This window comes from Ovis canadensis, chromosome 20, assembly GCF_042477335.2.
Source record: "Ovis canadensis isolate MfBH-ARS-UI-01 breed Bighorn chromosome 20, ARS-UI_OviCan_v2, whole genome shotgun sequence".
Taxonomy (NCBI): domain Eukaryota; kingdom Metazoa; phylum Chordata; class Mammalia; order Artiodactyla; family Bovidae; genus Ovis; species Ovis canadensis.
The window spans coordinates 55,924,464-55,939,368 of NC_091264.1; the positions used below are offsets into that span (position 1 = coordinate 55,924,464).

Consider the following 14,905-nt stretch of genomic DNA (forward strand, 5'->3'; position numbering starts at 1 on the left):
CAGATGGAGAGAGTAGCGTGGAAACATACTCTGCAATATGTAGAATAGCTAACCACGGGGAATTTGCTGTATGACTCAGAGAACTCAAACCACGGCCTCTGTAACCACCTAGAGGGCTGGGATGGGGTGGGAGGTTGGAGGGAGGGTCAAGAGGGAGGGGACATGTGTATACTTACGGCTGATTCATGTTGATGTATAGAAGAAACCAGCATGATGCTGTAAAGCAATGATCCTTCAAGTAAAAATAAATTTTGTAAAATGTGCTGCTTAGATAGTAGTATTACTGATCAAGTTCACATATGGGGGCCACTGTCTTTTTTCTGAGTAGTGATGCTTCTTTAGTCTAGTCATATTTAGGAAATGTTTCTAGAAAAGGGATTTGGGGCAAGAAAAATATAAAAATATTTGCTGTAAATTTTCCGCTTGTGTCTTATGTACAGTATACAAATATTTGTTGTCTTAATTCTTTCTTAAAAAAGTATTGACTTCCAACCAGAAATTTTACCAGCTATGAAATTTGCATTTGAAAATTTCTTAAACTGTAAAAATGTGATATTTTATACTGGTTGAATTATAGGCTGAAGACTTTAAGTGACAAGTCAAGAGAAGCTAAAGTAAAAAACAAACCCAGGTAAGCATGTGCTGTTTTAATTTACTATGACTTAAATTCCATACAATTTTTGGTTACAGTCGTGATAGTATAATTAATGTATTTTACATCTGTTGCGTGCATCTGACTAAACAGTTTATTGATTCTTTCTAAATTTTCTAACCCTGGAAATTTTTCTGATAAAATTGTAAAATGGTTGAAAAAGTGACAGGTAATTGTTTTACTCTATGACAGTCGGTGATTATTTGATCACAATTAATCATTTTTATTTGTATAGTAAGAGCAAAGTAAAAGTTCTCCATTGTTGAGAAGCAAATTATTAATGAAACAGTACTTGGCAAGTGAGCCTCTTCAGCTGTGTTGTCTGTTTTATATGAAAACACTAGTATTGTGCAGTGCTTTGTTCATTTTTTAAATAATGCACACTACTAAATTTCACTTTAAGGCTAGCAGTGGGGACTTCCCTGGTGATGCAGTGATTAAGACTCCACGCTGACAGTGCAGAGAGCACAGGTTGCATCCCTGGTGAGGGAACTAAGATCCTGCGTGCCATTTGGCACAGCCAAATTTTTTTTAAAAACCTAGAGATAAGGAGCTTTAAAGAAATTTTCTTGTTAGCTAGAATTCTGTTAAAGTGTTTATTGTATTATAGTGTGCTAAAAATCTGCAGGGCAAAGTGATGGCTAATAGTGTGTTGCAGTATATTAACTCTGGAATAGGGGCTTTCCCAGTGGCTCACTGGTAAAGAACCCACCTGCCAAAGCAGGAGACACAGGTTTGATCCCTGGCTCAGGAAGATCCCCTGGAGAAGGAAATGGCAACCCACTCCAGTATTCTTGTCTGGGAAATCCCATGGACAGAGGAGCCTGGTGGGCTACAGTCCATAGGGTTGCCAGGGAGTCGGACACAACTTAGTGACTAAACAACAACTTTGGAATAATAGTACGTTTTTCTAAAAGTTTAGATCAGTTGTCGTTAATGATTTTAAAATATTCCACATTATGACTGACAGCATCAAAATTATTGTGTGTAACTTTTTGTAAGTTGGCCTAAAGCAGCATCAATTTTTAATAAAATAAGTGTTTCTTTTGGCAGGACTGTCCCATGTTTGCCGAAGTACTCTGCTGGACTAGAATTACTTAGCAGGTAAGTGTTTTCATTTAAATAAAAAGGTTATGCTTCTGTTATCTAAAAGGGTTTTATAATTCTAGAGATAGACACCTTAAAACAACTAAATTTTTACCTTAACATAGAGATTGTGTCCCTCAGGGGCTTTTACATTTATTTCACTGATTAATACAAAGGCCATTCAGATTTTGAGCATATTGATCACTATTATATATACTAACCGATAACTTTATCATGTGCTTGTATTATGTTTGTGGTTTCTTTGTTGCAAGAAAATTGACTCAGGATTTGAGTCCTCAATAATTTTCTTACTTTGATTCTTAATTTTATACTGTTTCTTCTCCAATCCATTTCTGTTGATGTGCAAGTACATGATTTTCTTAGATGACATCAAAAGCATAAGTGACAAAGGGAAAAAGGATGAATTGGACTTTATCAAAATTAAAACCTTTTGCTCTTTAAAGAATACTATCAAGAAAGTGAAAGAACAATCCATAGAAGGGGAGAAAATATTTGCAAATTACACATCTTTTGAGGTACTTGTATCTAGACTATAAATAACTTTTATAACTCAACAGTAAAAAGACAAACAACCCAGTGAAGAAATAGGCAAATGATTTGAATAGACATTTCTGTAAAAAAGATGGGCAAATGGTGAATAAGCGCATGAAAAAATTCTCAACATCGTTAGTCACAAGGGGAAGGGCAAACCACAACCACAGTGAGATACCACTCATACCCACTAGCATGCCTATAATCCAAAAGACAAACAACAAGTGTTGGCAAAGATGTGGAGAAGTTAGAACCCTTATGCTCTTCTGGTGGGAGTGTAAAATGGCATAGCTGCTGTGAAAAACAGTTTGTTAGTTTTCTCAAAAAGTTAAGAGTAGAATTACCATGTGATCCAGCAAATTCACACCAAAAGAATTGAAAACTTACATTTATGTCAAAATCTGCACACAAATGTGCATAATAGGAGTATCTTTCATTCAGGCTGCCCTGTCCATGGGGATTCTCCAGGCTAGGATACTGGAATGGGTTCCATGCCCTCCTCCAGGGGATCTTCCCAACCCAGGGATCGAACCCAGGTCTCTCGCATTGAAGGCGGATTCTTTACCACATGAGCCACGGGGGAAGCCCAGTATCATTCATAAAGCAATATCATTCATAATAGCCAAAAAGTAGAAACAGCGCAAATGCTCATCAAAGGATGAATGAATAATTTGGTGTCTCCACACAGTGGAACATTATTCAGCCACAAAATGGAATGAAGTGCTGAGGCACACTACATCTTGCACATCTTGAATAAAATTTAAAAACATTGCTCTAAATGCGAGGATGGAACAAAAAAGGCACATAGTGTATGGTTCTATTGATATGATATGTCCGGAACAGGCAGAAGGATAGTGTTTGCCAAGATTTGGAGAAGAGAGGGGAATGAGTAATGACTGCTAATGGATATGGGGTTTCTTTTCAGGATGATGAAATGTTTTGGAATCAGTGGTGATCGTTGCCCCAACTCTGAATATGCTGTGAATTATGCACTTTAAAAGCATGAATGTTATGCTTTAAATTAAAACTCAGCTGTTACGAAAATAAGTGTATGGTTTGCATGTGTTATCATCTGCAGTTCTGTATCTAGTGACGTGGCGTCTAACGGCCAAGTGGTAGCCGTGTGTGCAGCAGAGGGTACGCTCCTTTGCCTTACCTGCCTGTGTCATGGCACAATCAGCTATGCCTGCCCGTTGCTTTCCATTTTCTAGCTTATACTCAGTTTCTTTTAATGCTTGCTGAATCTGGGCATTTTTTTTTTTCCTTCTCTAGGTGCTTAATTTGACATTAATTCCCTGCTTGTTTTTTGTTGAGTGAGGAACACAAGTGACTTTGAAAGGAGGTAGAATACAAATCAATCCATGGTATACTGTTTGCATGTTATCTTTATACTTTTTTAATCTAGTGATTTAGTTGAAACAGCTTCATTGAAAGTTGCTTATTTCAGATGTGTAGACTTCTCTGTGTGGTAGTTTTGGGGTGCTTTTGGGGACTTTATCTGAAACATTTATAGCCATATCTATAATGTGTCTGTTCATTGCACTGAAACAGCATTTTCTCTCTGAAACTAGTGCTGAGTAGAGGAGAGACCATTTTAAATATCTAAATCATAAAATTTTTTAGATAGTTAAAATACTGGGTAAAATACGATAACATAAAATTTTGCCATCTTAACCATTTTTAGGTGTACAGCCCACTAATGTCAGCCGCCTTCACATTGTTGTACATCCAGTCTCCAAGAGGCTTTTGATCTTGCAGACCTCTGCCACTGGCAACCATTGTTCTCTTTCTATAAATCTGACTACTTTAGGTACCATTTGTAGGTGGAATCATGCAGTGCTTGTCTTCTTGTGATTGGCTTATTTCACTTAATATATTTTCGAGTTTTATTGAGACTTAATTGGCATACACCTCTATGTAAGCTTAAGTTATTGCCGCATAATGATTTGACTTAACTTCATGAGACGATTGCCACGAGTGAATTTAGTGAGCATTCACCGTCTCATATAGATGAAAAAGAAAAAAATGTTTTTCTTGTGATAAGAACTCAGAATTTATCCTAGCAACTTTCATATATAATGTTCAGTATTGTTAATTATATTAATAATGTACACTACATTCCTGGTACTCTTTTATCTTACAAACTGGAAGTTTGTACCTTTTCACTGCCTTCATTCAATTCCCTGTCCCTCCACCTGTGGTAACCACAAATCTAATCTCTTTCTCTATTTGTTTGCTTGCTTGTGTTTGAAGTATAATTGACCTATAACACTTTGTTAGTTCCTGGTACACAACACAGTGATTTGATATGTACATTACACAGTGATCACCGCTGTCATCACCACTAATTCAAAGGAAGTTCCTTCCTTTTTCAGGCTGAATAATATCCTATTGTATGAATATGCCATATTTTGCTTATACCTTCATCCATTAATAGGCACAAGTTGCTTTGATTTTTTGGCTATTGTGAATAATGCTGCTATGAACATGGGTGTGCAAGTATCTCTTTATGACCCAGCTTTCAGTTTTTTGATGGTGTATCCTCAGAAGAGGAAATGCTGAATCAGATGGTAATTGTACGTTAATTTTTTGAAGAACCAATATACTGTTGAGCAGCTGCACTATTTTATATTCCCCTATGTGTGTTAGTCACTCAGTCGTGTCTGGCTCTTTGCCACCCCATGGACTGCAGCCTGCCAGGCTCCTCTGTCCACGGGATTCTCAAGCAAGAATACTGCGGTGGGTTGCCATTTCCTTCTCCAGGGGATCTTCCCAACCCAGGGATAGAATCCATGTCTCCTGCATTGCAGGCAGATTCTTTACCATCTGAGCCACTAGGGCAGTACGCATTTTTCCAGTTGCCATTTCTCCATATTCTCACCAAATCTTGTTTTGGGGCTTGCTGAGTTTTTTTTGTTTCCATTCTCGTTGGTGTGAAGTGGTGTCTCATGGTGGTTTTGATTCAGTCCATCCTAAAGGAGATCAGTCCTGGGTGTTCATTGGAGGGACTGATGTTGAAGCTGAAACACCTGATACTTTGGCCACCTGATGCGGAGAGCTGACTCATTGGAAAAGACCCTGATGCTGGGAAAGATTGAGGGCAGGAGGAGAAGGGGACGACAGAGGATGAAATGGTTGGATGGCATCACCAACACAATGGACATGGGTTTGGGTGAACTCCAGGAGTTGGTGATGGACAAGGAGCCCTGGCATGCTGCGATTAATGGGGTCGCAAAGAGTAGGGTGTGACTGAACTGAACGATGATGATGGTGAGCTTCTCATGTGCTTATTGGCCATTTGTATATCTTCTTTAGAGAAACATCTATTCAAGTCCTTTGCCTGTTTTTGGATAGAGTTGTTTTTGTTACTGTCGAGTGTTGGGCGTTTTCTGTTAATTCTGGATTTTAATCATTTGTCAAATATGTGATTTGTATTTATTTTCTTCCATTTTATTGGTTGCCTTTTATTTGTTGATTGTATTCTTTGATGCACAAAAGTGTCTAATTTTGATTAAGTCCAATTTGTTTATTTTCTTTGTTGCCTGTGCCTTTGGTGTTATATCCAAGAAATCATTACCAAATGTGATGGCAAGAAGCTCATGTTTTCTTCTAAAAATTTTATAGTTTTGGGTCTTATGTTTGGATTTTTTGATCCATTTTTGTTTAATTTTTGTATATGGTGTTAAGAGTCCAGCTTCATTCTTTTGCCTGTGGATATGCAGTTTTCCCAGCACCAGCATATTTGTTGAAAAGACTATCCTTTCCGCATTTAATGATCTTGGCACACTTGTCAAAAGTTATTTGACCATACATGCAAGGGTTTATTTCTGGGCTCTATTTCATTGGCCTATATGTCTCCCATTATGCCAGTACCATACTTTTGATTATTGTAGCTTTCTAGTGTGTTTTGAAATTAAGAAGTGTGTGTCTTCCAACTTTGTTCTTCTTTTTAAGATTATTTTGGCTTTTCAGGATCCCTTGATATTCCCCTATGAGTTTTATGATGAATTTATGAAAATATCCTGTTTCTCTTCATATTTTCACCCACTAATTTTAGCATCTATTACAGAGTTCTTGCCTGAAATAATTCATTGTGTTTACCAAATGGTGATTTTCTATTTTTCTCATTTTTTTCTATCATTATTTATTGGAATTCTACTGTAAGGAAGAGGTTTTCCCCCGTCTGCCCCATTTATTTATTTGGTTGTTTATTTAAATCACTATAAGCTCATGGCTGTTGGTTTTCATCTATGAGCTCTAACCCATTTCTACCATTATTTTTTCTACCAAATCTGGTGTCCCAGATTTGGCGATTAGAAGCCCCTTCAAGTTAATGTCTGTGTGTTTGCAGAATGTCTCCATTACTTTTTGAGCGTTTCCTTTCTGAGACCACAGGTTGTATTTTAGATAGGATTTTTTAATGTGTGGCTTTTATTTTGATTTTTTTTTTTTTTTTTTTTTGCTTTTCTTAGGTATGAAGATACATGGGCTGCACTCCACAGGAGGGCCAAGGAATGTGCAAGTGCTGGAGAGGTAAAGAATCAGCTCGTCTTATACTTACAGGGAAAATATACTTTTGCAGTCTTAAATGCTTATTTTTAAGAAGTTAAATTTATAATTGTGTTAAAATGTTTGACAGGATATCTTAAAGTGAATTTTGTAGTTGATTATGAAACACCCTAAATAAAGCACTTTTTTGTAATTTCTCAGTCAAGTAATTTAGTTAGCTTAGAGAGTTTATAACTTTTATTCTAGAGTCGCAAGTGACTCTTCGGTTCATCGAGGTATAATGCTTTGAATTTGAGGTCTGGTACCTTTGCATTTTATGTAAATTATGTCATTTCTTTCTACTCACTATTTAAGAATTCCTTTGGTGGGGACAACAGTTTAACTTTGCTCAATCTACTTAAAATCGTTAGTTTGCTTATTAGCAAGTAAATATAAAAATCTCAGGAGTCAACCTTAATTTCTTAGAGAAACAACCTCTTTTCTGGCTCTACAGAGTGTGTAATGAATAAAAGTGACTTATAATTAAAATTATTTGGTATATATACTTAAAGCTTTTTTAGCCAAGACAAATATTCTGCTACTGATGTCAGTCAAACTTTATTTCTTTCTAAAAACACATCTGTGATTCTGACTTTTAATTAATTTAAACTGACTTTACCATTTACCTGAATTAGTGAAGCTGTAATAGTTACATAGAACATGGTAATACACATGATAAAATTTAGGCATTAGTGTTTCTCTTAGAAATTACTGGAGAAGAAAATGGCAACCCACTCCAGTATTCTTGCCTGGAAAATCCCATGGACAGAGAAGCTTGGTGGGCTAGAGTCCATGGGTCGCAAAGAGTCGGACACGGCTAAGCGACTTCACTTTCACTTTCACTTTAGAAATTACGGAAAAGGAAGACTATAGGCTTCTGTCAGTAGGCAGACTGAATACTGTGAAAAGTCCTGTAAGTGTAAAACCCTAAATGCTGGATAGATTTTTTTTTTTTAATTTAAATGCAATAAGCTTACAAAAATTAAGGGAAGTCCTAAAGGGCCAAAACAAGCAAACAAAAACAGCAGGGAACTGAAATGAGAGTGGTTGGAAAAAAAAACGTGGAAGCAGGGTTCAAATAGTAAAACAAATGTCTTAGTAAGAGATTTATTGGGATAGGAGATTTTTGTCTATGGGGAACTGAATCTGAGACTCCTAGACTCTAGATACTCTTGGTGAAAGGATAATTTAGGACATTTTTAAAAAGAAAGAAAAGAAAAGCTACCTGTTGGCAAAAGGAGGCAATAAATTCTTTAAAGTACACCTGGAGCACCTAAAAACTGACCATGTACTGGGCCGCAAAGCAGTTCTCACAAGTTTCATGTAAATCAAGTCATACAGAATATTCTGTGATTCTGGTGCAAATGACCCTGAAAGTTGGTATAGAAAAAGAATTTTGAAAAATCCGTCTGTTTGCAAACTAAACATGTATATTATGCATCATTTATGGTTCAATAATTACTACATGCGTATTGTGTAAGTTGTCAAAAACTACTTAGAGGGAAATTTTATAGATGAAAAATAGACTGAAAGTCAGTGAGCTAATGTAACTTAAGAATCAGAGAACAGAATAAATCATGAAGGAAGAATGAAGGAGATGACAAAGATGAGAGAAGTAAATGAAATAGAATGTAAAAATACAATAGACGCTAGACAAAGTCACAAGTTCTTAGAAGACTAATAAAATATGGTAAGTAAGTAAGTAAGTAAAGTCGCTCAGTCGTGTCCGACTCTTTGCGACCCAATGGACTGTAGCCTACCATGCTCCTCCATCCATGGAATTTTCCAGGCAAGAGTACTGGAGTGGGTTGCCATTTCCTTCTCCAGAGGATCTTCCCAACCCAGGGATCGAACCTGGGTCTCCCTCATTGTAGGCAGACGCTTTACCGTCTAAGCCAATAAAATATGGTAGCTATCTGATTATATTAATTAAGAAAAAAGGATGAATAGTTTTAAGAATTAAAGAATATAACTGTAGCTATAGCAGAAAGTGAGAAGATAAGAGTTTGTGAACAACTCTCGGACACATTTGAAAACAGAGGCAAAATGGCAAAATACTAGACATTTTTACTAAAGTTTTGGTTGCTCAGTTGTGTCCAACTCTGTGACCCCATGGACTGTAGACCGCCCTCCAGGCTCCTCTGTCCGTGGAATTCCCCAGGCAAGAATACTAGAGTGGGTAGCCATTCTCTTCTTCCGGGGATCCTCCCAACCCAGGAATCGAACCCGGGTCTCCTGCCTTGCAGGCAGATTCTTTATTTTGTGACTCATGGGGAAAGCCCAAAAACTTTTACTAAAACTAATTCTAAAAGCAGTACAAATCCTGGATAATCTTATAGCCACTAAAGAAACTGTTAATAATTAATCTTTTCACTAGGAAAGCACCAGGCCCACCAAGTTATATAGGAGAGATCTATGAGACTTTCAGAGAATCCACCATCTCAACATTAGACAGACTCCTGCAGCAAGTGAAACAAGAGGAAGCTGCCCTGCCCATTGCATGAGGCTAGAATAACTGATCCTGAACCCCAGCAAGCAAAGTATGAGAAAGTGAAATTGGAGTCCAGTCCCATTCATGAGTACAGACACAAAAACTATAAACCGAATAGAGGTATGAGCTCTCACTTAACTTCAGCAGCCTGTTTCTGGAAATCAGATGTTCTGTGTGCTCTATCCAGGAACCTACTTGATACACTCTAAATTGGAAAAGTCATTATGTGTTACATTTCGGCCCCAAGCCCTCCACCAGCCTTCTTACATATTTCTGTTTAAAACCAGCAAAACATCTATAGATGGTAGCAGTTTGTTAGGACATCAGGTGCTTCAGACACAGCCTTCTGCCTCCAAACTTGTGGTGTGCACTGGTTGACACCGAGCTGCCTCGTGTGCAGTGTTGTGGCCCCTCAATTCCCGCAGTGTGCAGGGCCTGCCTCTCCTTCATGATGGGCTCCTCGTACTGTCTTGTGATCCTCATATTCTGACAGTGTTGTCTGAAATTTAATTTGAGAATCTTCTATACACATTGTTTTAAAATCTATATCAAGCTTAAATGTAAAGCTTTCCTATATAAATATGAGCCAGAACTTTGTGTTTACTTTGTAAATGTTGGATGATAACAAATAGCGTTCTGTCTGGGAAACAACCTGCTATATATGGCTGTGTTGACAAACTAAATCCAGCCTTGCATTTAAAAAAAAAAAAAAAAAAAGTTTATTCCAGGATTGAAAGGTTGGCTTAACATTAGAAAATCTTTTATATGCAGTTGACTATGTTAATAAATTAAGAGAAAAATATATGATCATCAGATGCAGAAAATACATTCAATAAAATTAATTCAGAGTAAAACATTTTAGCAAGTTTTTAATAGATGGTAACTTTTGTCCTGCTGCTGCTGCTGCTAAGTCACTTTAGTCGTGTCTGACTCTGTGCAACCCCATAGACGGCAACCCACCAGGCTCCTCTGTCCCTGGGATTCTCCAGGCAAGAACACTGGAGTGGGTTGCCATTTCCTTCTCCAGTGCATGAAAGTGAAAAGTGAAAGTGAAGTCACTCAGTCATGTCCGACTTGTTGCGACTCCATGGACTGCAGCCTACCAGGCTCCTCCATCCATGGGATTTTCCAGGCAAGAGTACTGGAGTGGGAACTCTTGTCCTTATAGCTACCAAAACCTGCAGTATTTGACTTGTAGTACTTTGATTTCATAGTCAATCATCTTACTAAATCGTCTTATTCTGATAATTTGCATCTGGGATGGGAGTTTTGTGAGGATGGAAGGGAAGAAACAAAAACCTACCAGTCTTTTCAATTCTTCATCTTTTTGTAGTGGGTAGGACTTCCAATATAGTGTTGAATAAAAGCTGAAGATCTTGGTTCAGATTTTGGCTCCATCAGATTTAAATGTGAAAGGGAAAACTACAGTTTTTAGAAAATAGTGGAAAAGCTAAGATCTCAGGGCAGAGAAAGGTTTCTTTAACAAGGCATAATAAACACCAACCATAAAGTAAAATATTGATAATTTTTATCAAATCTTCTGTTCATTAAGCAGTACCATGAGAAAGTTATGCAGTTCACAAAACAGAGGGCTAGGGTTCAAAAAATATGAAAAACCTCTGCACACTAATAAAAAAAGGGAACAGTAAGCCATTAAAAAGTGCACGAGAGGTATGACCAGACATTACCCTGAACAAAAAGCATGAGTGGCCAGTAAATGTGAAAACATGTTTAAAATCAATTAGAAGGCAAGGAAATACAAATTAAAACCTCAGATTTACACTCATTAGATTATCAAGCATTTAAGGAGCCTTGAATTTTCTGTGCAGACAGTCATTATTCACTGATGACAGTTTTCCCTTCCCCAGCAGCATGATGGGGAACAGCTAGAACTAGGGGGTGTAAATCGATTGGCACAGTGACATTAGAAAAATGAGCTGGCGTGAAGTAAAAATTGAAATTCCACAAAGCTTTTGAAACCACAGTTCTCCTAGGGAGATTTCTGTAGCATTGTGTCCCCAGCTTTGCCCTGTGATGTTGTATGTCTCATACCTCCTTGGATAACATTGGTATGGTATCATCTGTTCATTAAGTGTGACAAATAGATGAGAGGCCTTGAAGTCAGAGGTGGCTAGGCTGGGGGAGGTCCAGCTCAGTTGAGCCACTGGGCAGTGGGGAAGGAGGGTGCAGTGAGGAGCTCAATAACTGGGATGCGTCGGAACCTAATTTGTGAAAATTGCCTGTGTGCACCAGATTTGTTCCAGAATGTTTATAGCAAGTTTTGTTGAAACTTTAGACAGTCCCAAAGTCTCCCTGTAGAGTAATTTTTATTTATAGGATCAGGGACTTCCCTGGTAGTCCAGTGGCTGACCCCACGCTCCCAGTGCAGGGGGCCCAGGTTCCATCCCTGTTCATGGAAATGCTGCAAAAAGATCAAATGCTATGCAGCAGTGAAAGTTAGTGAACCATTATACCTCCATGTATCAATATGGATGAATCCCACAATGTTCAGTGAGGACTGTATCCTATAGAGGAGCTTTAACAAAGATTGTTCTTTTGATTATCAGAAGCATTTCATAATAAAATATGTTGGAGAAAGAATTTCCTGGGGGTTCTGTTGCTGAATGTATTATATGGGGGGGAATATATAATATTTTCATAGTTGTGTACTTTTTTTATTGTAAGACCCCTATCTTATCAAAAGTGCCACTATTGGCTTCCAGAAATATAGTTCTCAGATTGAAAAATGAAAATTTATTGTAAATCTCTCTGACGTATTGTTGAGACATCTGTAAATTTTTTAAATCTATATCTTTAAGAAACTGTTGTATTGTGTATTTTGTCAGGCCATGCTCATGTGTCTTTAGTGGCCTTTAGTCAATGTCACTCTGCCAGGGCAAATATACTTAGGGATAATTCAGTCTTCTTTGACAAGTTATTTTATACTTAACTACTATAAAGCTAATTCTTATTTATAGTCTTAAAATTTAGAGCAGTGTTGCTTTAGCAAACAGTTTGTTCAATGTAGCTTTGTTGTCTAGACTTTTTCTACAAGATTTTTTTTTTACAAGTTCTTTGATTTGTTTTTCCCTCACTTAGTAGGTAAATAAACACGTAAATTGATAGTGACTTAGGGGTTAGATTCTGAGGGTAACTTTCTAAAGTTAGACTTCCAGTGCATTATTTGCTTATGCTTTTTATTGTTGTGAAACACTTGCTTACCTTCAGATTGAACTCTTTTAAGACTCATGCTTTAACAACTTGGTGTGTAAGCTGGTTAAATCAGGCATGCTTCGTTCTCTTTGGATTCCAGCTTGGATCTCTTCTGCTTGTGGTGGGGAGTGGACTGAACTGGTTGTGGGAATGCCTAGTTTCTGCAGTAATACGTTTTGACCTTGGGCAGATAAACGGAGTCTCTCTGTTTCTAGCTGACTCACATGAAATGGTATAACACCATTTACCCTGCTTAGCAAACAGAGTTGTTTGAAAATCACGTGAACTAAGTGAAAGTGAAAGTCGCTCAGTCGTGTCCAACTCTTTGCCACTGCATGGACTCATCCATGGAATTCTCCAGGCCAGAATGCTGGAGTGGGTAGTCTTTCCCTTAGCCAGGGGATCTTCACAGCCCAGGGATCAAACCCAGGTCTCCCTCATTGCAGGCGGGTTCTTTACCAACTGAGCTATCAGGGAAGCATTCCCCCAAAATGCTGAACTGTTTTTTTACAAATATAAAAGTTTTTATATTGTTTTATTACCCCAATATTACCCATTTTGAAAATCACTTGGGTCCTAGCCTTTTCTTTGTTCTCCTAACTTCAGTGGCTACCAGAAGGACTTTTGCGATGATTTGTAACTTTGGGAACAAGCCCAAACTGTGGGTTTGTCTTGCTACTTAAACTTGATTTTCTGGTGTTAAATCTGGATTTATTCAGAACTGTTTACTTGGAGGAGAAAAATTGGCCTTCTGAAGATGGCTCCTTCCTTGTTAAGTAAAGCTAAAGTACAGTTTCTCAGAACCTTTTCTTTCGCTCCTTTTTACTTTTCTTCCTTTTGTGTCCCTGCATACACAGTCCCTAGAAGATTGATTAAGGGCGTGGGCTTAAGTGTCAGATTCCCGGGATTCAATCTAGGTCCTGTGTGGCTCTTGAGAAAGTGACTTGTCTTCATTGCACCTCAGTTTCTTCTTCTGTAAAATGAATGTAATAATATTGCTCTGTTTACAAGGTTGCTCTGTTTTTAATGTAAATTGCTTAACACAGGACCTGGCACATAGAAAATGCTCAAAATGCTTTACTCTTATTACATAATTGTTGATAATAATTTTGAAGAATCCATTCAATATCCCATTCTTTTAAATTAAAGTGATATTTGAATGTATTTTGATAGATTCTTTTTATGTACACTTCTTATATTCTATATACAGAATATGATTTTGAATTTTGTGGAAGGCATGAACTATACTGTGCTTAAGTTTTAATATTTATGTTTCATTTTACTTTTCAGTAATAAATATTAATATCTAAAAATTGTTTATTCTAGATCTTTCAAATTATTAACACAATTAACCACTGCAATTAAGATTGAACAAACTTTTTAAAAGATATGTCATAAACCAGGAAAAATACCTTTTATCATCATCAGCCCTGTGATACAGGAAATTATTTTTTCTTTTATTAGTGTTTAAAAACTGAGGCTTAGAGAATTTGTGAGACCTACTCCAAACTAAAGCACAGTTTGTTTTGTGTTTTTTCCTTTTTTGTTCACCACAGTATCTTCAGTGCCTGAAACAGAGCCAGGCAAAGAGCAGGTGTTCAGTAGGAGCTTGTTGGATATTACAGATGAATCCTATGGGCAGGGGTTCTTATTTCAAGCCCTAATTTTCTTACTATTGCATCACAGAGAAGCTGTATTAGCCACATTAATCTGTTAGCAATGCTCAGTACTTTTTAAACTGCTCTCTGGGATCTTTATAAAGCTGGCTGGCACAGGCATTTTTAAGCATGCAGGATTGATGATTGTGCCCCTGGAGGAGCACTTGGTGTCACCTCTCCAGCTCAGCTGAGGCTTGTGTGTGAGACGTGTGTGTTACTTCTCCGATGTGGACTGACTGACGATGGGGAGAGGGGTGAGGTGCGGGTAAAGTGAGGAAACGGGGCAGCTTTCTGATCTCTCTATTGTTTTTATTTCAATGTTACGAATTCCTGGAATATTAAAATGTAGAAGCTAAAACAGTCTGGCACCATATGCAAATGATTTTGTATCTTATTTTGCTGTTTTTATTCCTCTGAAAGGTCTTTCTTTAGTGAGATTCAGTAAAAATCAGTTATATTTGTGTTTCAACTCTTGAAGAATCTTCATCATGGGTTGTGTAAGTTTTCCCTTTTTTATATAACTTAATTGTGAACTCTTTTATATTAAAACTTTATATTTTACAGATAAAGTTCAGATATACTTCCTTTTGTTATATAATGAATTTTGCAGTCTTTATGGTACAAAATGCGGAATCTTCCACACGTCTTCTTCATCACTAGTGATGTTTTCAAAAAATGACCTCTCTATGCTCCTTCCAAATCTTA

At 37.3% G+C, this 14,905-nt stretch overlaps 1 protein-coding gene across 4 annotated transcripts in view; it reads left to right on the plus strand.

Moving 5' to 3' along the window:
• Positions 1 to 14,905, plus strand: part of DTNBP1 (dystrobrevin binding protein 1) — a 99,965-nt gene that overhangs the window by 10,771 nt on the left and 74,289 nt on the right. For all 4 annotated transcript variants that reach the window (XM_069563864.1, XM_069563867.1, XM_069563863.1 and 1 more), the window contains 3 exons: positions 578 to 631; positions 1,706 to 1,756; positions 6,763 to 6,823. In XM_069563864.1, coding sequence (XP_069419965.1) covers positions 578 to 631; positions 1,706 to 1,756; positions 6,763 to 6,823 — 166 coding nt within the window. The remainder of the gene's footprint in view (positions 1 to 577; positions 632 to 1,705; positions 1,757 to 6,762; positions 6,824 to 14,905) is intronic.